Raw genomic sequence first — 24,588 nt, forward strand, 5'->3', positions numbered from 1 at the left:
ACGCCTCGCCTTGGCGCTCTAGTCTTTTTTGCCAATGCGTCCCACGCTCCCAACGTGGATGGGATGACGTTTACACTCCCTCCGCTACTGGCCCGCTTCCGTATTTTAACTCGGTTTGCGTAAGGGACCAGTAACATCCAGGACCGCGAGTAGACGGAAATAGGTGTTGCCGGCGGGTGCTCTATCTTGATGAAGTAAGACCTTTCTTTTTTTCACACAAGCAAAGGCACGCTCATGCATATATACATGCCGAGCTACTCGCCAATATACTTGACTCCCCGAGCCTATATCTGCTAACATCTACCCTCACTGTTGCCCCTAGTGTTTAACTACAGATTGGCGCCCCTCCCGGTTCCTGCCAACAGCTACTAGTAACACGTAGCTAGTGTAATTATGTTGTTTTTATCCTGTATCTTCCACGCATTCAATTTTCATCACCGATCTGCTATGATTTGCGCATGACCTCCATAAAGTATGAGTCGGCGCCCAGATCGACATCATTGCCCTGAACTTATAATAGTAAGGCTAAAGGCACATATGGCACCCCACAGGGCCCCACTAGTCCTTTACTTTTGTTGTTTTATTAATGTACTAGCATGCTACAAGTACGCCACAAGCAGTATGACTGATGCATTATAAGGGAGCACCTGAACAGCATGCATTTCCGGTAACCATTTGGTTACGACTATTGATCAACTCTCTTCTGTGCCCACTTACCTGAGACAATCACAGTGGCACACGAATACTGTCATGAAGATTGCATGTTATGTTGCACTTGATATCATCTGTGTTTTGTTTCCTTGTCTTTCTCTCCCTACAGGTTTATCAGTGGGTCCTTCAGTACATAGACACCACTCACCTCAAAACACACCGTAACATGTATGTTGCAAATAACTATACACGTGGCTTATTTTTGCAAAACCCTCACTTCACTCACCTGGTCCTGATGAAAGCCCCCCACTTTTTATGGGGCTGAAATATGTAGACATACCACTGTTTTAACCTTATCCTGGACTGCTAAGAATAAAGTATATTTAGTAAGGACTCCCAGAGATAATTTTAATCTGCACAACTTCCCTCACATTTACACAAAACCAGCTCCGCCGTAATCAGACATCGTAGCAGAACTGGGTGGCATTCGGCTACCCTGTTGGGACCCCAATGATGAAGCATGCCACCAATTAGGTTGGTGGGTGGGGGGTCTTTTAATATTCCTAATGGTTTTCTGTCACTCATTGAAATCAAAATACGAGCGAGTCACTTTTGCGAGCGGGTCCGACCACTCTGTTTGTTTGTGAAGATAATTTACACCTGTTTTGACACTTTCAGGTATGTAGTAAGTTTAGAAATTAACTTTTGGAATTGCAAATGTGTTACTCTTAGGTGGGTGTGTATTTTGTATTAGTATGCACCACCCATGCCCCTCTTTAAAATAGCCTTCCCACATCTACTACTAATTCAGTGCTTTAAATGGACAGGTATTTTACGGTACTCAGCATCTGCAGTTCTTTAATTTGGTCAGGGAGAGTACTTGCACTTCTCAGCACTGCTGCAATACATTTAATGAGAGAGTACCAGCACTTCTCAGGAGCAAACAGGAACTCTAAAGACTGCGTACCTGCACTTCTGTCTTTCTATTTAAAAGCACTGTACCCGTTTTATACCTATATGCACAGAGATCTCTGCCACCATGATACACATCTCTGCACAGAAAAGATAGGTGAAGCAGAAGTCTCCTACAGTAGGTTTGTGAACTACTTACGTACTACTAAATTCAGTTTGTGATTTGGGCCAATGTGTTTTGTTGCTTTCCCTATGCACGATTTGAAGCAAGCTTGAGTAATATGAGGATTCTTAAGCATGAGATGCTAGTGTATGGATGCATAGTTTGTGTGTGAATGCAGTGAGGTCAATGTGGGAAGTGTTTCAGTGTTGAGTGTATATGGAAGAGGCTGCTCATGTTACAGCAAGTATTTCACTGGGCCTACACATAGATAGAAAAGTGTGAGAAAAGATATGTGTATAGCAAGCGATTCTTCTTACCCTCATGCGCTACTCCACTGCACTCCAGCACACTACAAATTATTCTCAGCAGGTGTCAGGTCAATTATATTTCAAGCATTCTCCAAAGACTGTGTCTACAGACTCTTGCTATACAGTCTCTTCATAGGCACTGAGTAGATTTTGTTGTATCAGTCTGCTACAACAACTCTGGAGATCTTCAGATCCCCTTCTTGCTTCTCGGTCCATGGGGATCTGTTTCAGGAGAGTGGATGCTTGGAATGTATCATCTCGTCCTGCCAGAGGACACAAAAGCTCTCACCAGAGTTGCACATTTCAGCTTCAATGTGTGCATCTAACTTCATTTCCTATTACTAAGGAGACCCATGTGCTCGGTGATTAGAGAATTTTGGAAGGAAGTGATGGAGGCTAAGTCCCGGGTCCCGGGGCTGCGGGTTGACTGCTCTTTGGAGCACTGTATGTTGGGGTTACACACTACAAGTAAAAGGTGTAAAAAGGCAAATTTTAATTTAAGTTTGCACCCATCTTACTAGTACTTGCTAAACGTCCAATAATGATACACTGGAAACAACCCCAGCCACCCCCCCCCAAAAAAAACAAATGTGGTACAAAGTTGTCAGGAAATGGCCCGTAGCAGAAGAAATCAGAAGGTAGATTGTGCACCCCAATGAGCTGCTGCTCTTAGACTGGCAGGAGATGACAGACGGACTCCTTTTAAGGGACAATTATATTGATATGGGACAATGATATTAATATGTTGCAAACATTCCAAACCTTCTCAAACCTGATCTCACAATAAAGTGTGAGCAACTAGGCTATTTAAGAGTTTGCAAAATATGCCTTTTAGCCCTAACTGGTGGCTGATGGTCTCATAAGATGTTACTGTATATTTTTGTGTTCCTATTTGTTTCTTATTTTGTGATAAAAATACAATAAAATGTGTTTCCAAAGAAAAAGAACCTAAAGACACTCATGATATGTGTTGAAGATTTTAGGGAAATTAGGCAAATGGGGAAACTCAGGGTTGTAAACTTACCACTAGGATCAGGAACTGCTTGCTCAGGAGATAGGGTCTGCTGTGGGAGAGCCTCGGCACCTTCCACCAGGTTTTCTCCCTGCAACCTGAATGTTTAGAACATGTGAGAAACATTTCCAAGGAGCATTAGAAAATCTCATCACAAAAAGAGGAGTGCATTCATACGAAGCAGAAGCAATCAAAAGCAAAACGATGTGGCGAGTTTGTCAATTTCACTGCCTGATTTAATAAGTGGAACGCAAAATTGGGGCACGATTTAGATCTCTGTGGAGGGTTTACTCGGTCACAACGGTGATGGATATCCCGTTTGTCGAAATATAAACCCCATAGGATAAAACGGTATTTATATTCAGGCAGATCGGATAGCCATCACCGTTGTGAAGAAGTAACCCGTCTGCCGAGATCTAAATCAGGCTCGTAGTCTTTTTCATTACCCTAACTCTTCCTGCCTTTTTAGATTGCAGGTTGGCTCTGTTTCTTTGCCTATCACAATCTTTACATTTGTCCTCTTCCTCCTGACAATACCGTAGAGGCAGTTCCATGCCAAAGTAATTTCCTGGATAGTGCTTGCGGGAAAAGGATAGCCGTACGCGGACTCAGGAGGGGCCGGAGCCGCAGTAATGAGGGTTCTGTGGATAAGGTGGTTAAGATATTCTGGCATTTTTCAGCAATACAAGATAGTATATTCAATAAATTAGCATGTGGCGATGCACAGAATGATGTGAGATCCGATGCTCAATAGCTGGCACTAAGCTGAAAAACGTCCGAATATCTTCACCACCTTATTCACAGAACCATCATTACTGCGACTCCGGCCCCTCCTGAGCCCGCGTACGGCTATCCTTTTCCCGCAAGCACTACCCTGGCTATTTTCATTCATTCAGGCTTGCACCTTAACTGTCCTGATGATGATCCTATTATTGTTTTTAAAGGATCGAAACGTCGTCGACTAATGTACACAGTTTGCACGTTAATCGCACATGATAAAAAAGTGCAGTCACTGTTTCTCTAAACTTGTTAGAAATTGTGCTCAATATTCCACAAGCTACCCATCTAGCCTGCTATGTTTTTGTTCTATATGTATTTCTCATGTGTTCTTGTAGGATGCATGATTGTGTCCCACATAATTGCTACGTTTGTATTTTTGTTCTTTGACATTTTTGATTTATTAAATTGATTGTCCAGCTGGACACTCGCATTATAGTACTGATTCAAGTCTGTAATTATCCTATTTACTCAACTGTTGCGTTTAAGGACCACTATTATGGATGATGGGGCACAGCAGGAGAACATTTCTTTGTTCCTTCATTATTTGCTTTGGGACTCATACCTGCAGTGACAAAACCGAAGTGGGTGGCTTCATGGCTCAGTTTATAAGGATTAACTTAGCTTTGGCATGCAGCTGGGATCCCGTGTTGATGTGGTCTTTAACTGTTTGCTAAATGTTTTCAGCTAAATATTTTGCTGGTATCAAATTTGAGCAAGGCCCTATTAACACAACCATTTGCACACTTGAGGGCAGATTTATCAACACTTTGCATCTGTGCAAAGTCACAAAAAGCATGGCAAACTGGTGCAAATTGTTGATGGAATATTTACTTTGTTGTGTAAAGCATTTGTTTGTGCTGGAAACTAACCCCAATTGTAATGTAAACAGAGCTTTGAGAGCCTTTCCATTAAGGGGACATCCCATGGGTAGTACATGGGCATTACCACGCTACCAACAATGGTTTTTTATGCAAAGCCCTAGCTACTAACAAAGGTAGACAGGGCGTTATGCAAAAAATATCCCCTCCTCGAGGCAGACCCTAACATGAAGGAATGTTTTTATTTCCCTTAAGCATTAACAACTTGACTGTGTGCTGCACTTTATGGCGCACATGCAATGAGTGAAAAGTTTTAATGTATGTCTAAGCATAGTATTCTGTACTTGAGGGTGTGTTTGTGGGTGGCACTGGCAGCCTGTACGTTTCCCAGTGATGTGCAAGAAAGCTGCAACATCATATCTTAACAGGTTGTACCCTGCTCTTTTTCCTAGCTATCATTTTGTAAATCTTCCCTTTTAATTGAACGTGGGTGTGTTAAGAACATGATTTACATGTATAAATTAACACTGTGTATTGGCAAATAATTGATTTGCAGTTGTAACCAGATACTATTTGCATATTACTTGGGATGAAATCTCCTCGCAGAGACTGCGAATGGGCATTTCTGGGTAGTTCCATCTGCCAAAGTCAACACCCAGAACCTCACAGGTTTGTGGGTATTCACAAACATTTACATGCAGTTTCCCACTACACAGTGGAAATTATTTCCCTCATGGTTTGAAAAAAACATTTTAAAGTGCAATTGCACTATTGCAATGTGCTTACGTCTCTGTAAGTGTTCACCATGTACATTTTCTTGTGTAGAAAGGCTTTGAAATGTGAATAATTAGATATAACCAAAATAATTCCAGAGCTGCGATTAGAAACTGCATCTGCCTGTGAATTTCATAACATTTGCAGAAGTACAATGCAGCAATATGATTGTCTAGTTACATTAATACAACAAGCAATGGCAATGCCAATAGGTGTGTCGTATGAATAAACATCCACAAACTCAACAACATATGCAAGATAAATTAAAAGAATACAATTACAAAAAAGAAAACATGCTGCCTTCTCAACACAGTGGGCATATGCTTGCAATAACAAACCTAAATATAGCAGCAGGGGCCTGTCTTTCAATTAATAGAGCAAGCCAAGCCAGAGCAGAGGATTAGTTCTAGCTCTAAGAGCCGGTGTGTGAACAGAGCCGTGTTAATATTTTGCATGTAAATCATGCATCAAACATCATGTGAGAATATAATAAAGTGTCTGCAAAATTGTAAAAAAAGTATTTCTATAAGACATAGATGTGTTTCATGTTAGCACATCAGAGTATATCACTGCATTGACAGTATTTGTCAAAAGTGAGAATTTTTAAACATTCACTGAGAAACATTTCTGCCCCAGCCTGATGACAATGCTATAAGTCACCTAAGAGGCAAGTCAGTCATTATGTGCACTCTGTATGTGGGCTAGAATCTTAATATAGATGGAGCAAAAGTATAGGCTAATACATCAAATATAATAGAGGTTTTTGTACAACACACACCTTGAACCCAGGTGCTGTAATATGCACTAAGGAACAAAAAGCAGGCTGTGTGAAATAAAGTACCAGCCCAGAATCACATAATTTGGTCAAGAATGGAAGCCAGTATTGATTCCAGATTTTCCAGTATCACACAGTAAAATTCAACCGCTAGATGGCTATCTCTTTGTGACACCAAAGGGTAATGCTTTTTCCTTACTCATTGGAGGAAGAGTGCTTCACAACAGACACAGACTATGTCACACATTTTTCTTTGGCACAGGAAGATTTGCTGCGATTCACAGGATGCTGAGCTAAGGCCAGGATTTGACACACAGTAAGCAGCTGTAGCCACTAGGCACATTGCCTCCATGAAAGCTTGGCTTATGTTGGGCATGAGGTTGCAAGAGGCCCTTAAGCAGAGCCAGAGCAAGGCATCTAGCTCACACATGGCTTGAGTTTTCAGTGGCTTACCCACCTGTAGTAAATATCATTGTTTTAAAGTGCCAGCATGGCTGCTACATATGGAACCAACAGGCTGGCCATCTTGGAATGATTCCAAGATGGTCTCATGGTTTAAAGGAGGTAGCCACATGGGATGAGGGGCACTGCAGCTGAAATGAGTGGCAAGCAAATGACGAGAGGTAAAGAGATGGAAGGGAAAGTATAAAAGGAGAACATTTCATATTAAAGGTCTAGCCAACCAGCCCTGGCACTCAAGTGCACTCATTTTGAGATGGATGAACATATGTGATCGAAAAATGTTGTCATTCACAGGGCAAGAGAGCCAATGACGGATATAGACTGAACCATTACCTCATACGGTACACACACATGGATGGAAGCAGAGCGCATATGACACACCTACAGACCAATGGCAGAACAGAGCTGACCCAAAGGCCCTCTGTGTATCTATAGGGATACATATTTATATATATATATATGGATGTATGCATTATTCAATTACTTTTTATCACAAGATTCTAGGACAATTATTAAAGTCATATCTTCCACTTAGGATTGTCAGAAGAGGTAATCAACACCAAAATCCTTCCCTACAAAGGTAATCTGTGACATTCCATATGTAACAAAGTATGTAATGTAGGCTTAAATACAGAGAAATAACAATCCACCCAGAAATTAATTTTGACTCTAACATATGCTTTTCACAATTGTAATGTCAAGCCTAATCAGACCACCCAGGATATTGCAGCATGGGTTTGCAAATTTAGCGGCACAAAAATGGAAATTTAGTGGCACAAAAATGGACATTTGGCTACAATATCGCAGCACTTTATTTTACTCATAATCATTCCTTTTCAGGCTTAAATCAATGTAAACTGATTTAGCCGAATATTTAACTTTGAAATAGGCATTATAAACTGTCCGAGAGAGTTTTTTTGCTATATACTCCTTTGTGGTAACATTCTGGAGCATAGGTTAAGCGAAGTACAATAGCACAGAGACACCCCTGACCATGGAGACGTCAGAGACCCCACTGACCATGAAGACGTCCAAGACACCCCAGACCATGAAGATGTCAGAGACACCTCTGGCTATGGAGCTGTCATCTCCTCACCCTCTCTTCTGCCAACAATGGTGTTACAGAAAAGAGTTGAAAACTAAAGCGCTATTAACTGGCCCACTCTGTAAAGTGGTGCTAATGTGTTTGCGTGTGACTGAAAACACTCTGGTCACTTTGCAACCACTGTGTCTAGTTGAATGCAGTTATTTTCCATATATTGCATTCTTTTTTTTTATTTACCCCTTCCGTCCCAAGGCTGCAGCTTGAACAGAAAATGCCAGAGAAAGACAACATTTCCAACAAAATGTTTCTTTCTTTTTTGGATCCATTTCACAGGGGAACAAATGAAGGAGAGGAAAGAGAGGTGAGAACCGCTTGCTGAAGTCACAGTTTTCCTTCAGCAAGCTTGGACGAGGGAGGACATGGGGCTCCATGGACCACTGACCCAGTCTTTCCCGCCCCCATTGTTATCCGTCCCGAAGCTGCCGTTGGAACAGAAAATGCCTGAGAAAGATGAAATTTCCAACAAAATGATTCTTTCCTATGTTGAATCCATTTAACGTGGGAACGAATGAAGGAGAGAAAAGAGAAGGTAAGAACCACTTGCTTCAGCAAGCTTGGATGAGAAAAGACATGGGGATCCACAGACCACTGACCCCCCCCCCCCCCCTCCCCCTTTCACCGGAGCTGGCAAGTCTGGACGCGGTGACAGCGCCATGCGGACACACTCATCCAAGCTCTCCACCCCTTACCAGGAAGGAAAATTAACAACGGACTGGACCGCAGGAATACGTGAGTGTGTACAGCAAATAGGAACACCCCATGTTTTTTGCTATCTGCTGGGAGACTATTTTTAATGGGAAATATTGCAGCCATCATGCTCCTTAGCTGATTTTGTGGTTATTTCGGGAATCGCGAAATCGCAAAATGCTGCAGGGTCTCCCTAATGCATTTATCATAACTTTTCATAATGAACAGATTTGATTGATCGCCTCTAGCTATCATAGGCTTGTTAAGATACCCAACTGAGGCCTCTTACACTGAGCTTAAGCTTTCCGACAAGACACAATTCAATCATAAATTTACATATACAAAATTACAGTTGTCCAAGCAAAATACACTCTCTTTTAAATTGGATTTACAAGGATTCTGTCAGAGCAACCGTTCTACACCAATGATTTGTCAGAGGAGGTAACCAGCGCCAAGCCCCTATCCTACTGCGGTAATCAGTGAGATTCAGTTTAACAAAATACTTAGAAAGCCTATTGCCTTTAACACATGCTTTTCACAATGAGTACAAAAAAGACCTGCTGGCTTTATCATAAGTTTACATTATAAGCAGCTCACACCTATGGAGTGCGGTATCATTTTTCCCAGTGAACCTAAAGGGCCTATAGTCTTTGCCATTGGCTTGACACTATATACAAAAACAGGCCTCCTGAAGGGTGCATAAACTGGCAGCAATGAGGCATACATTGAAACAAATTGCAAAAATATAGAAAATTACAGTTGGCAAAACAATATACATCCGCTCTCAATACGGCCTAATAAGAAACATTGCAGTGCAATTCTACTCCCAGGGTTTGTAAGAGTGGGTGACCAACATGAAAACCCCTGCTTATTATGCTAATCTGCACCAACAACAACAGTGGTTCACTCAGAACTCATTCTATTCAAAATTCTCCGATACACACAGTGCAAATTACTGCTGCTTATTTGCATAATTCTTGAATACACCCAGCAAGAATTACTGCAACCATTACAGTATAGCATGATGACAATTTTGATAGTAGGTTTACAGTGTAGCCATGCAAATGTATTCACATCAAAGTCACACAATTCGCATTACATAGTCAATGTTTAAAACAAGATATGTGCAAAGTGACCCCCATGCGAGCAACAACCACAATCAAACATAAAGTGAAACAAGTGGTGAAACATTGGAGGTACGTTGTTATGCAAACAATTAAGCAGAAAAGTCCTATTAGTCCAGGTACATAGTTGTCTAACCACACATGTTATGGTGTATCAGAGGGTTTATTTGCAAACAGTGCTGATGACGTTTCAACCCATCATCAGGTAACACGGGTCTCATCAGGGGTAAAGGACAACGTGGGGGACTGGGGGCTCTACGTGATTTGAAAAGAGTGTAGTCTGTGTGTTACTGCGCAAAAGGTGGTTACAATCACCAAGTGTGTATAGGTAAGCACTCATGGGTGTTTATCCATGAGATGAATATGTAAGCGAAGGATAGCCAAGATGCATGGGGAAGGGATTAGGCAGTCCACAAAAACTCCGCAATAGGAGAGGAGCTGACAAGCAGTATAGGTAGACTATCCCGATGGTTTACTCGCATGGGTCACCAACACCAAATCCCTTGCCTACCATGGTAATCTGCGAGATCCATGTAACAAAATACCTGCCCACAGGCTTTTGCAAGGTGTAATAGCAATTCATCCTTAAAGCCTATGTCTTTAACATATGGTTTTTAAAATAAGTAGGTCAAGCCTATTGGCTTTGTCACAACATTTCATAATAAACTCATCAAACCTATGAAATCTGGCAGGACGTTTCCAAATGAACCGTTTACCCTTTACCATTTGCTTTGCACTTTACCCAACACCGGCCTATTCAATTGCACATAAACTGGCAATCATCATGCATACAGTTATATATATGATTGATTGATTGATTGATGTACTTATAGAGCGCAGCTATCACCCTACGGGCATCTTGGCGCTTGCATTGGGAACCCGTCCTGGTTTTTCCCTGTAAGATAACCCATACTGGGCATCCCCAAGGTGAAAGCCAGGCATCCAGCCGCGGGGGGCCGTTGTGGAGATTAAGCAGGCTTGTTGCCCAGAGCTGCATAGTGTGAACTCGTGCTTAGAGTGGGCACCGAAGCGAGAATTATCGAGTCCGTGGACAATTGGGCTCTGGACCCTGCCACGTCGGGAATCGAACCCAGGTCCTGGGTCTGATCTCTGCTTCAGGGTATGCCTCCTCTAACCAGTGAGCTACACTTCTCCATATATATATATATATATATATATATATATATATATATATATATTCACTTAAAAAACCATAGGTTTCACACATGTTATAGTTAGGTGGATATTTCACTCGTAAAAAACCAATGAAATTCCCCCGTTATAGTTAGTTCAGATAACTATAACTCGCGCGCCCGCAATACTGCTCATGACGTCACATATTACATCACTCATGACATGGTCAGTAGCATCACTCATGACATCACTGATGACATCATCCTTGTGATAGAGTGGCGGTCGCGCGAGTTATAGTTATCTGAACTAACTATAACGGGGGAATTTCATTGGTTTTTTACGAGTGAAATATCCACCTAACTATAACATGTGTGAAACCTATGGTTTTTTAAGTGAATTTGCAAGGTTTTTTAAATGCTGATTCCTAACTATAACGTGTGTGAAACCTATGGTTTTTTCAGTGAATTTGTACGGTTTTTTAAATGCTAAGTTATGTATGTATTATTATTTTTTTTATATATTTATTTTAGAATAAACTACGTTTAATTTTTTTTTTTTTATGGTTTTTCACCGTGCGGGCACGGTGCACGCACCCCCGCGATTTTTTTTAAAAAAAATTAAAATGTTTTTTTCTGCCTTCGGGGTCCTTCAGGGACACCCTGACAAAGGCTAGGGGGTCAGGAACTCTCTGCCCTGCCCCCTTTTCACGTTCGCCACCTTCCTTTTTCACTCTCGCACTGAAAACAAACAAAATGGCGGCCGACACTTCCTGATTTCGACCGATTCGAACGTTGACTGACATGTAACCACCAATCAGAATTACGCTCGCGTACGTTAGGGTGTGGCACCGTGCGCGCACGGTGCAGGCAAGGTGCGCGGCTATAGATATTTATGTGCTTTAACTGCAATTTTCTCAGGAACTACTGAACAGATTGACTCCATATATGCAAAAGGCACATCCCTGACCTGAGGACTACCTCTCTGCCAAATTTCAAGTAATTCTGTTCAGCCGTTCGGGCTGTACCTTCGACTAAAGGTCCTATGGGAAAATGCATGGGGAAAACGCGTTTTGGGACCCCCCTTTTTTTTCTCGGCCCCCGCTTAACGAATCCCCCCCGAGACTTTCAGGGTAGGAGCTGAGCGGAGCGCCCCATTAGTTTTGAAAATTTTGCGAAGATTCGTCAACCGGCGCCAAAGTTATTCAAAATAGAATTTTGAGATTTCCTATGGAAACACGGTCCTAACTATAACTATCTACTGGCGACCGCCAGTAGATAATATATATATGTATATATATATTCAATGAAAAAACCAAAGGTTTCACACATGTTATAGTTAGCTGGACATTTCACTCGTAAAAAACCAATGAAATTCCCCCGTTATAGTTAGTTCAGCTAACTATAACTCGCGCGCCCGCAATGTACTACTGATGACGTCACATATTACATCACTCATGACATGGTCAGTGACATCACTCATGACATCACTGATGACATCTCAAATGACATCACTGATGACATCATCCAGTGAATGTGTGTTTTTCTGAAAATTAAATATGTTTTATATATGTATATCTCAAGGTCGATGGAAGAATCAATGGGTATATAAGTGTCTAAGTGGATGATTTGTTTTTGAAAAATTGATTGTATTACTGACTGATTAAGTGTATCTTATTGAATACATGGCTTACTGAGTAATGTTTAAATATGTAAATATCTGTATCAGTCTCTCACTTTGTGTATAAGTGGCTGCATGGGTTGGTAAGTAGCTACATGAGTGTCTATAGAGTTTATTAGTTGGTTTTTTGAGTATCACTATGAGTGTCTGAGTGTCTGTATGGTTCGGTGGGGGGTATTATGTAGTGCATAGGTGCATGAATGAGTGACTCACTCTTTGTATGTGTTGAAGACAGCATGTGTGCAGGACTGTATGGGTGGATGACTGTATGCATGGATGTGTTAGTGAGTGAATGACTGTCTCAATAGTGTCTTTATGAGTAACTACATATGTTTTAAACTAGTATATGTGACTATTGGTGTATATAAGTGAGTATATGTGAGAGTGAGAGATTGAAAGAGTTCCTGTATGAATAAGTATGTGTTTCTATAAGTGATTGTTAAAAAGACTAAGTATGTGTAAGTTTCTGTTAAAGTAAGTGTGCTGGTGTGTGTATAACTGTATATGCAAGTAAATTGATGTTTGTTTCTTTATTAGCATGAGTGACTATGTGTGTGAGTAACTCTATGGATGAGTGGAATTGTGTTACAGGATGTTTAGGTGTATGAGTACATATGATGTGTGAGTACATGTATGAGTGACTGTATAGGATTGTTGGTGGATGAGTGGATGTGTATGTGGATCTTAGAAATACTGAATAGGTTGTTGTTACTGTTATTGGTATGTCCATTGTTTTGATAATTTTAGTATCTATTTTTGAATGTTTGTATCAAAGGTTATATTAGGGTGAGAGGAGGTCTACCACTCTGTCACAAGGATGATGTCATCAGTGATGTCATTTGAGATGTCATCAGTGATGTCATGAGTGATGTCACTGACCATGTCATGAGTGATGTAATATGTGACGTCATCAGTAGTACATTGCGGGCGCGCGAGTTATAGTTAGCTGAACTAACTATAACGGGGGAATTTCATTGGTTTTTTACGAGTGAAATGTCCAGCTAACTGTAACATGTGTGAAACCTTTCGTTTTTTCATTGAATTTCTAAGGTTTTTTAAATGCTAATTCCTAACTATAACGTGTGTGAAACCCATGGTTTTTTCAGTGAATTTGCAAGGTTTTTTAAATGCTAATTCCTAACTATAACGTGTGTTTAACCCATGGTTTTTTCAGTGAATTTGCAAGGTTTTTTAAATGCTAATTTTTTTTTCTTTCTTTTTTTTTTTTTTACATATTTTTATTTTAATTTTCTATCCTTTTTTAAAGACTATGGTTAAATTTTTAAAATTCTATAATATGTTTTTTTTAATATATTTTATAAAATAAACATGTAAAATTTATTAGCAATACATTTTTTTTTTTTTTTGGTACGCGTACCGTAAGCTTACGGTAAGCGTACGGTTTACGCAACGTCCGTAATTTTTCTACGCTGTTTGCGTATAGTTACGCAATTTGCGTAGCCGCGCGTACTCCGCGTGGGACGCGTACGCGTGTACGCTACACGCGCACGTTACGCGGAAGTGTCGGGTAGTGACTGTTATGCGCATGCGCGCAAGCGCGTGTCTTTTTTACGCGCATGCGCACTTTTGCCGTAAGCGCACCGTAAGCGTACCGTAAGCGTACGATAGGTCATGTGATCATGAAACACAACTTTTGATTGGATGGAACTACTTTCAGTTCTAGAACTCTCCTACACCACACCCATTCCCCTCATTTCTGCTTGTGATCCCTTAGGAGAAGGAGCTGGGTTGTCTTTGTGATACGATGGCAGAACAGCAGAGCCCTTCTGAGAGTGAGGCTAGCACTAGCAGCACTACCTTGAGGCAGAGAGCGAGGGAACAAAAGACCTCTTATGTATGGGATTATTTTACTTTTCCTGAAGGCCAGCTAAAGGTAAATGCACCCTTAGTGACTTGCAAGCTGTGTCAGCGTGTACTTTCAAGAGGTAATCCTGACAGGAAGTATTCCTTTGGGAATCATACCATGATGAGGCACCTCAAGGATGTACACAAAAGGACACATGCTCGACTTTTTGGAGGTAACCCTTCATTAAGTCAACCAAGCACATCCACAGCAGCTCAGCCTGGACCATCATCTGCAGGGCTGAGTCCTTCTTCTGCAGGTCAGGTGAGCTCTTCATCTGTGGGGGGAGCATCTCCTTTTGCTGACCCTCAGGAAATTAACCCTCGATTTCTGAGGGTTGATATTCGATGCGCCTCTTGTCATGATCTAATTTGTCATAGGGAGACCAGTGTTTCCCTAGTGAACAACAAAATAGATCAGCACACTTGTCGCAGAGACTAATTTTCCCAATCTTTCTTTCCTCTGTCCCTGCATGAACACAACGGCTCTTTTAAGAGCCAACCTTATCTTTCATCTTTTTTTTATATATGTTTTTAAAAACTTTTTTTTTTTTTTTTTTTTACCGTACGCGTACGGTGCGCGTAATTTTTTTTTTTTTTTTTTTTAAAAAACACTAAAAATCAATTATCACATTACAAGGTCCTTGAGAGACTACAATTATTATTATTGACTTACCATACCCACTCAAAAAAATATTTATTCATTTGTTTTTAAAAAAAATTGCTTTAAAAATGGTTCTAGTTTTCGAAAATTTTCTATATCAATCTGAAAAAAAAGAAAAAAGTATTAATATTTTTAAAACATTTTATAATACAGTACACATATTTACATATTTATCAAAAAATATTTTTGCCTTATTTTTGCTGTTTTCAGAATATATTGCATTTCACTATAAATTGTGAAAGCAATTGCATTCATCATTTTACAGCGGGCAAAAAAAAAATAACAATCTCAAAGATTGTATTAAAAAAGCCCAGAATCTCTTTTTACTTAAACTTAACATTATAGAAATGCAGAATATTCTAAAAAAATATCATCTAATACCAATACTTATTTCTTTAAAATACCGTCTGATATGTTTGTTTCAGAAGTATAATCACAATATTATATCTCAAATAACTCCACATTACATCTGGTTCCATTTCCTTTAGGCCAAATAGTAATTTTAAAATTCTTTTTTGATTAAATTTCCAATGGTAATCCAATAAAATTCTAAAGTTTTATTTGTACAGATCTCACCGATTCTCTGTAACATATTGGTTCCCGAAAGATTTATTAATAATATATTAAGTCCACAATAGAATTGGTTACCTTTCCACATGGCCAAATAGTAATTCAAAAAATCTTTTTTGAATAAATTTCCAATGGCACTCCAATAACATTCCAAAATTTAAATTGTGCAGATGTTACCGATTTTCTCTCAATTTTTGGTTTTCGAAAGTTTCATTAAAAATTAAAAAAGTCCACATTACAATTGGTTATCTTTCCATTAGGCCAAATGATAATTTAAAAAATCTTTATTTTTGAAAATTCCAATGGTAATCCAATCAAATGGTAAAATTGTTTTGTCCAGATCTTGCCAAGTCTCTCTAAAATTTAGGTTTCAGGAAGATTAGATAGGAATTTGCTCAATCAAAAGGCAAACGTTGCTTAAAAACCAATTGGGAATCATTACACAGTGTCCAGCCTTTTTCACATTTAAGATAAACTGTGTAATGTCCAGAAGTAACAGTAGGTCCTTCATGGAAAATTATTGCAACAGTTACAAAAGTTTTTCCTGAAATTGATAATTGCTGTCCTGTAAACTTCTTTATTAAAGTATCCAATTTTGAACCATCAGCTCTACATCGTTGCATCATTAAAATTACATACTGTCCGTATTCCTTTAAAATTAATGTTGAAAACATGTCAGATTGACACTCACCGCATTGCATGCTATGATTAGCATCTTTAACTAATTTAGCAAAAGTGACTGTTTTAGTCTCTGGCAATGTCAAAAAAATAAACCTTTCATTATCAACATTAGAGCCACATATATTATAACAGTTTTCACAACTATGTTCCCATTTATAAGAGAGACCAAATAAATTATCAATTGCAACTTCTTCTTCTTCCAGTACCTGAAGAAAAAACATCAAAAATTCGTGTGCATCTTGCTGTTCATTTTGAGAAAACTGTGTTCGTCCTGAACATACATCTAAAAGTTTTCTAATTTCAGTAGCACTTTCTATTTGAGTTTTATCATTACTCAGCTTTTGAAAAAGGAGACTCAGCTCTGAACAGAATCTTTTTCCCTGATTTACTATTATCTGCTCTTGCAAACTTTCCAGATAAAATGCAACATTCAGCACTACATTTGCGTAGCAGTTGACACCAGAGCTATTTTCAAAATGACATCCTACAACCTGTTCTTCTTTTTCCTTACTCTTTTTGCTTGCAATTACATCACTCCTCTTTTTTTTCCTCCTCTGTACATCTTCATCACAGATATTCTCATTTCTCCTTTTACGAGAAACTACACGTTTCTCCAACACAGGATACTGACCTAAATGAGGAGCATAGCTTCTTCTTAATCTATTATACTCCTTTACACAATTTGTATCAGCACTAACTTTTGAGTCATCAAAGTCTATCATGAATAAACCTGATAATGTTTTCACTCGTGACAAAGCAACATATGCCATACCTTCTTTGAACACAGTTGAACCAATGTTCACAAATGCACAATCTACAGTCAATCCTTGAGACTTGTGAATAGTTACAGCATATGCTAGCGAAAACGGAAACTGCTTCCTACGTACATATAAGTCTTTCACAAGCATGAAACGAACTGAACAACGACAAATGTCTTTAACTTCTTCTATCTGATCAAATTTTATTTTTAAACATTCAATTCCATCTTTTTTCTGATAATTAATAAAACCCACAACTCTTCCCATAGCTCCATTAACTAAACCTTTTTCAACATCCAAATTTCTCCTTAAAAATACTCTACAGTTCATGCAAACATATAGATTTTTTTCTAATCCAGCTGTTTTGGAAATGTTCTTCTCTAGTGAATCCAATTTATTTTTCAGTGTGCCTGTTACTGTGACAGTAATTCTTCCATCCTCAATTTTGTCCACTGCTTCTAATTTCCTGATCTCTTCCTTTTCCAATTTCAAAAGCTCCTCATTGAATATTGAGCATTCACGTAGAGTTGGCATTAAGCAGATGATACTTTTCTTTTCTGCAATGTTCTTGTATATCTTCTCTGCAACTATTTCTTCCTTTGGAAATAAATTATGTAGCAGCCGACTCTGTAATGCTTTTTTGCCAACTTCTGTGAGTAGTCCAATTCTGATATCTTTCAGAATACTTCCATATTCTTCATCGCTTGCTTGCCTCATATTAGTAGTAAGTTCCTTGTACTCAAAGGAGGACCAAATATTTGTATTTCCGATGCTTCCCAATGACTTCTTTGTGTCTTCATGTGTCACAGTATTAAACACTGGTTGTCCTTTAACTGGAGTAAGTTGCAAAAGATCTCCAAAAACTATGACGTGTTTTCCACCAAATAACATGTCATAGTCTGTCTTCAGAATTTGCTGCATTCTTAAATGCACAAAGGCAAGCATTAAGTTTGAAACCATGCTCACCTCATCAATAATGAGAACTTGCATCTTCTTCAAGACTCTTGAAACTTCCAAGGATGCTTCTCCAGTTAGCTTGTTGTATTGTATTTTGTTCTCATGCTCCACTGGTAACATTAGCAAACGATGTAAAGTGATTCCTTTTATGTTATATGCTGCTAACCCAGTTGGAGCAGTAACCACACAAGACAAAGTAGAATCCGTTTTTTGCTGTAGGTAGCTTCTGATGACTTTAATTAGGAAACTTTTTCCAGTTCCAGCTTGTCCGCTTACATACATCCTGATTGGATGAAATGATGTGCATGAGCACTCTTTTTTTTCATGTAGAAATCCGTGATCAATTTTGTTTCTGATCTCTTCATAAATTTGTTGCTGCTCTTCGTTCAGTTGTCTTTCCAAATTTTGTAAGTCTATAAATTCTTCTTGAGCTTGATTCATAGCCGTTTCCACTTCATTCATGGCTATTGATGCTTCATTTTCAATGATTGGTTGTCCTAGGGGATCTTGACTGAGTGTTTCTGAACTTTGGCTGTCCTGAGAACTGTCTCTAGCTATTTCTGCTGCAATTGTAGTTTCCTGTTCAATTTCTTCATTTAACATTTGCAGATAACTTGAGAATGTACTGCATTGTATGCTGTCTTTGCAAGCATTAAAAGAATCTTCATAGCTTTGAAATTCTCCCAGTAGTTCATCCTCTGTACGCCATGGTTTAAACAACTGTAAAAGAGCCAAGTAGTAAAATTCCTTCTTGTCAGTAGTGTCGCAACTCAGCTTCCTGTGATTTATCAAACTTCCTTTTGTTTGCTTCACCAAACATCCTTCCTCACCAATGACTTTATATTTTCCATTGTTGATGTCTTCTGCGGCTTTCCGTGAATAAATGTAGTTCTGCAGCACTTCATAGAGACACATGTTCTCCAGATGTTGACTTCTCTTGGGATAATATGTGTCCAACATGTTTGATTTCAAAATATCTGTACTTTCTGGGTCATTCTCGGCCAAATATTCAATTTCTCCAACAGATTTTAGTACCCGATTTCTCATTGCTGCAAGGCCTAAACTTGCCCAAATTATTCTTCTTGACTTCGAGTAGAGACTTGCAGAAGATAACCTATCTGAACATTCGTAGGATCCAATTTCTCGATGCGATAACATCTTCAAACTGAAACTGTACAGCTTCTTACTGACAGTCTTCTCATGAGAAATCTCTTCCCACATTTCCTTCAATTCTGTTTTTTCTGATTTTGTAATGTAAGACGTTACATATCGAGCAACAGCAATGGAATTGTCAGCTACATACTGTATATCCATGTTAGCGTTCCACATGGATAAAATGACTGGGTTGTAGTCATTTATATTTTTTGATTCTTCTTTTCTTTTAAGGTTGTAGGTATTCTTAGGTGATTTTCTTGTGATAGTATGTCTCACAGCTGACATAAAACTGTTTACTCTTCCTTTTGAAAGAACAGGTCTAGGAAATCCAAATCGACATTTAGTGTAGTATTTATCTTTGCTCTTGTATTTCCGTCGACAGTATTTTCCACACCGATGACTTTGGAAACGTAAAACTTGCTCCTTTAACTTTTTCTCTTCTGTGCTTTTTGGTATAGCACATGTTGCATATTCTTCAATGTAAGATAACACTGCTTCATCAGTATCTGTTCCAAACTTTGGGGCATCCTTGATCCACAACAGCATATGAATATGAGGAGCACCTCTTGCCTGGTACTCTTTTCTCCAAAAGAAATCTACTACTTCTCCAAGAGGTGGATTTTTTTTATTGCAGATGAAGGACATCATAGCCTCAAATCTATGATTGAAATATCTGCAAACATTAACCGGATCCAATGAGCACAGTTCTCCTGCTGTCTTGTATTCGATGTTTTTAATGTTTGAATTTGCCTCTCGTAGAAAACCCAGTAAATCATCCCAAGCGTACTCCGCACAGCTTAGGGTAACGTAACGAACCATGTTGGTGTTCCTAAATTCCGTAACATGCATTTTAATTCACCATGGCGTCGGTACCAATATTCATTTGTCCCACGCTGACAAGCCATCAGATTGATCAGTTGTGTTTCCAAATGATCATCTCGGTGCTGCACTTTCTCCATAAAATCCTTAGCAGACACATTTTGTAAATGTACTCCACTTTTTAAAATGTGATTTACTGCATAAGACAGTGCAGACAAGTCGCTTTCAAATAAAAGATGGAACAAATAAGGAATACTTTGTCGAAATCTGGGATCTTCAGCATATAGTCTTGTAGTCCGATACTCAGAAGCTGGAATCTGTTCCGGACGTTCATCGTATCGTCCTCCTTTTCCTTTAGGAAACAGCTGGGGAAAACATCGAGCTTCCAAGCTCTCCTCCCATACACTCACGGGACTTCCTTTTGCTTTCTTCATCTGAAAGAGATCAATATTGTCTCCCATAACTTCTTTTGAATGAAGAGGATGTATGCTAAAATGTTCATAAATTTCTTCTTCCTTTGACTTGTCCACTTTTTCAATTTGTCCAGTTGGTGTTTCTGTGTCTTCTTGTAAATCTTCTTCTTCTATATAAATTGATTCATACCATTTGTTATTCCTTTTCAAATACAAATTTGCTCTTTGTACTTTCAATACATCTACCAGCTCCTGCCAAATCTTCTTATTCTTTGTAGGTACTCCATTAACCAGAATAATTAATGGTTCAGTTTCCAAAGTATCCGCATCAATAGTTTCCATATTTTTTTTCAAATCCAAGGGCAAATACACTACTCTACCTTTTAAACCTCTCAGTAAATCAGAAGGAGGTAATTTACCAGTTTTGGGCTCCATACGTACTATGGTCTGGAACGGATGAACACATTGAATGAGTATAGACTCATATGTATTTAATTCAGAAAGTTCAGCAGGAATAGCATCCAATTCTAAATTATTATGTACTGCTCTGGTCGGCATTCTATTTTCCTCTAACTTGTTGTAACAGTATTTACAAATACGCTGTACTTCACCCAATTCAAAACAATTTTCAAGAAATATATATGTGGCAAAATCCTTCCACTTATAATTATCTTCATTTTCACTCTTTCTGTAGAGATCAACATACCTGGTTTGTTTTCTATAATGAGTTCTGCGGCAACAAATACAAGTAATATTTGGTCTTTCATTAGAGATTATTGCAAATTTTGTTATGTGATCATTAAATGTCTTACTTACAGAGGGTTCTACATTCTCTTCCACTTCTTCCTCATTTACTGTGTCCTTCTCTGCACTGTTTTGTTCAGGACCAAAGTAACAAAACTGAATTTCATCAACAACCTTCTCTACATCTGATACCGTTCCACGGAACAGAGCCCTATTCAATTCATCTAACTTTATTGCTGGACTTTTAGCAAAATACAACCGTCTCACAAACTTTCTCATTTCAGTATGATGAACAGCCAACATCCTAAAATGATGGAAAACACTATTACACACTTTCCTAGATAGACAAGCCAGAGAATGACCCTGCAAACCAGTATTCTCTCTCACTCTGCATGGATCTAGACTTTGAAGCACCTTAATCTTCTGTTTTATACTTTTTTTACTAAATTCTCTTAGAAACTCACGAAATTTGTCAATAGATTCCTGACGCACAGTGCAAATACTACTACAATTCCAAGTGTACACTGGGGCTTTAGGACGTCTCCCCATAGCCTCATCTGCCATCACTTGTACCTCATCTCTTGGAACCATTATCTCATTCTCCATTATGCAACCATTTTTTACTTCGTAAGCACGACCTCTGGTGTCAACTGCATGCAGCAAACTATTACTTTGAAAATAGCTCTCTTCATTAAAAAAAGGTTCACTACTTGAACTATGCATCCACTTTCCTAAAAACACTTTACAAAAGTTTGTTCTGTTCACTACTCTTTTCCTTTTGCTATGTGATTTCAGTACATTAACCATTTTGTCTAATGTACGCATCCTATTCAAAATTAAAATGAATAGTTTCCTTTTTAATTCTAATGCCTTTGCTGCAATGGCTTCAATTTCTTTTTTTCTTTTATAAAACTTACTCTTTTGCTTATATTTCTTCACATCCTTTATCAAATTGGACATAACTCTTCTCTGAAACATTTTTCTACGTATCTCTTTAAACGCTGTTTTTCTATTTATGTAAATCTTTTCAGTTGCAGAAGGTATATTTGCATTAACTAAATTCTCAATTTTTTCCTGTCCTTTTCTTTTCAAAACATTCTTTCCAGTACAAACATTTTGTACATTTTTCATTCTTTTGAATATATTTTTTAGAAATTGTTTTTTCTGCTTACCAGAAGATTTTTTCTTTTTCCCAACATGAGCATCTTCTACTAACTTTGGTCCTCCAGTTGTCTTCAAATATAGGTTTTTTTTGTGAGTTTTTTTAACTCTGGATTTTGTAGGCATCTTAAATTTTGTTCACTGCTCTTCAGCAATACCTGAAAAAAACTAAAAAAAATTCCTTTATTTTATTTAAATATATTACTACATTTCTTTTCACAATAGTCACAAAACGAAATTTCTTTGCCAATTTGAATGCACACTTACTGCTCTTTTTTTTTGGCAATTGATAATCACTTTTACAGACTGACACATTATGAATCCACTTTTCAGATTTTTTTAAATGCACATGTCCAGACTGCTTTTTCAGACCACCACCATGTGTATCCTGGGTGACTGCCTACACTCCAGCAAGGGCAACCAGCCTTACTGATGCTGAATGTCTTTGCATTACAGACTGAAACCTCAAAACCCACTCGCTTGTAAATACTGTGCATGATTATACATGGAAAGGAGCTGGGTGTGTGCTAAGAGTCTGCTTCTGCACCAAAAAATCGCTCCCCCTTTTTCCTACTAATGCAACTGTGAAATCACCAGAGCAAAACGCAATAAATCTCTGCCTGTAATTCCTATTTGCACACAGAGTCATGTTTTCACATTAGTCACAAAACGAAATTTCTTTGCCAATTTGAATGCACACTTACTGCTCTTTTTTTTTGGCAAGTGATAATCACTTTTACAGACTGACATATTATGAATCCACTTTTCAGATTTTTTTAAATGCACATGTCCAGACTGCTTTTTCAGACCACCACCATGTGTATCCTGGGTGACTGCCTACACTCCAGCAAGGGCAACCAGCCTTAGTGATGCTGAATGTCTTTGCATTACAGACTGAAACCTCAAAACCCACTCGCTTGTAAATACTGTGCATGATTATACATGGAAAGGAGCTGGGTGTGTGCTAAGAGTCTGCTTCTGCACCAAAAAATCGCTCCCCCTTTTTCCTACTAATGCAACTGTGAAATCACCAGAGCAAAACGCAATAAATCTCTGCCTGTAATTCCTATTTGCACACAGAGTCATGTTTTCACATTAGTCACAAAACGAAATTTCTTTGCCAATTTGAATGCACACTTACTGCTCTTTTTTTTTGGCAAGTGATAATCACTTTTACAGACTGACACATTATGAATCCACTTTTCAGATTTTTAAAAAAGCCCATGTCCAGACTGCTTTTTCAGACCACCACCATGTGTATCCTGGGTGACTGCCTACACTCCAGCAAGGGCAACCAGCCTTAGTGATGCTGAATGTCTTTGCATTACAGACTGAAACCTCAAAACCCACTCGCTTGTAAATACTGTGCATGATTATACATGGAAAGGAGCTGGGTGTGTGCTAAGAGTCTGCTTCTGCACCAAAAAATCGCTCCCCCTTTTTCCTACTAATGCAACTGTGAAATCACCAGAGCAAAACGCAATAAATCTCTGCCTGTAATTCCTATTTGCACACAGAGTCATGTTTTCACATTAGTCACAAAACGAAATTTCTTTGCCAATTTGAATGCACACTTACTGCTCTTTTTTTTGGCAAGTGATAATCACTTTTACAGACTGACACATTATGAATCCACTTTTCAGATTTTTTTAAAAGCCCATGTCCAGACTGCTTTTTCAGACCACCACCATGTGTATCCTGGGTGACTGCCTACACTCCAGCAAGGGCAACCAGCCTTAGTGATGCTGAATGTCTTTGCATTACAGACTGAAACCTCAAAACCCACTCGCTTGTAAATACTGTGCATGATTATACATGGAAAGGAGCTGGGTGTGTGCTAAGAGTCTGCTTCTGCACCAAAAAATCGCTCCCCCTTTTTCCTACTAATGCAAATATAAAATTACCAGAGTTGTACACAATAAATCTCTGCCTATATTTCCCAACATGTGTAACCTGGGTGACTGCCTACATTCCACCAAGGGCAACCAGCCTTAGTGATGCTGAATGTATTTGCATTACTGAGTCCAACCTCAAACCCTTAAACTATTCATTTTTTATACCAATACACCTTAATTTATCGTGAAAACATAGTCCATATTATTTTACATGTTCCTCACATTTAAATTTCTCCCAAAACAGAAAATAATAAACGCAACTTCAACAAAAAGAATTACATTTCTATTTTTCATTTCTTAATTTACCATATACATCCCCTCTCAAACTCTAACCTCACCTTTTAAATTAGTTAGTTGTGAAAGAAATGTGGCACTCAAACAGCAGATTATCAGAGCCAGGATCTCTGTTCTCTACACCTCTCTCCTCTCAGCAGAACCAGATAATGGCAAACTTTCCCTCTATTTTTCCACACATATACATGTAAGTTTCAAATCTCAGTGCTTCCCCCTTTTTTTCAAATGTAAT

At 38.7% G+C, this 24,588-nt stretch overlaps 1 protein-coding gene across 2 annotated transcripts in view; it reads right to left on the minus strand.

The window, feature by feature from the left end:
• Positions 1-24,588, minus strand: part of C5_1H8orf34 (chromosome 5_1 C8orf34 homolog) — a 1,018,772-nt gene that overhangs the window by 288,160 nt on the left and 706,024 nt on the right. For both annotated transcript variants that reach the window (XM_085605488.1, XM_085605487.1), the window contains exon 9: positions 3,059-3,144. In XM_085605488.1, the coding sequence (XP_085461614.1) occupies positions 3,059-3,144 (86 nt within the window). The remainder of the gene's footprint in view (positions 1-3,058; positions 3,145-24,588) is intronic.

Source organism: Triturus cristatus, chromosome 5_1, assembly GCF_964204655.1.
Source record: "Triturus cristatus chromosome 5_1, aTriCri1.1, whole genome shotgun sequence".
Taxonomy (NCBI): Eukaryota; Metazoa; Chordata; class Amphibia; order Caudata; family Salamandridae; genus Triturus; species Triturus cristatus.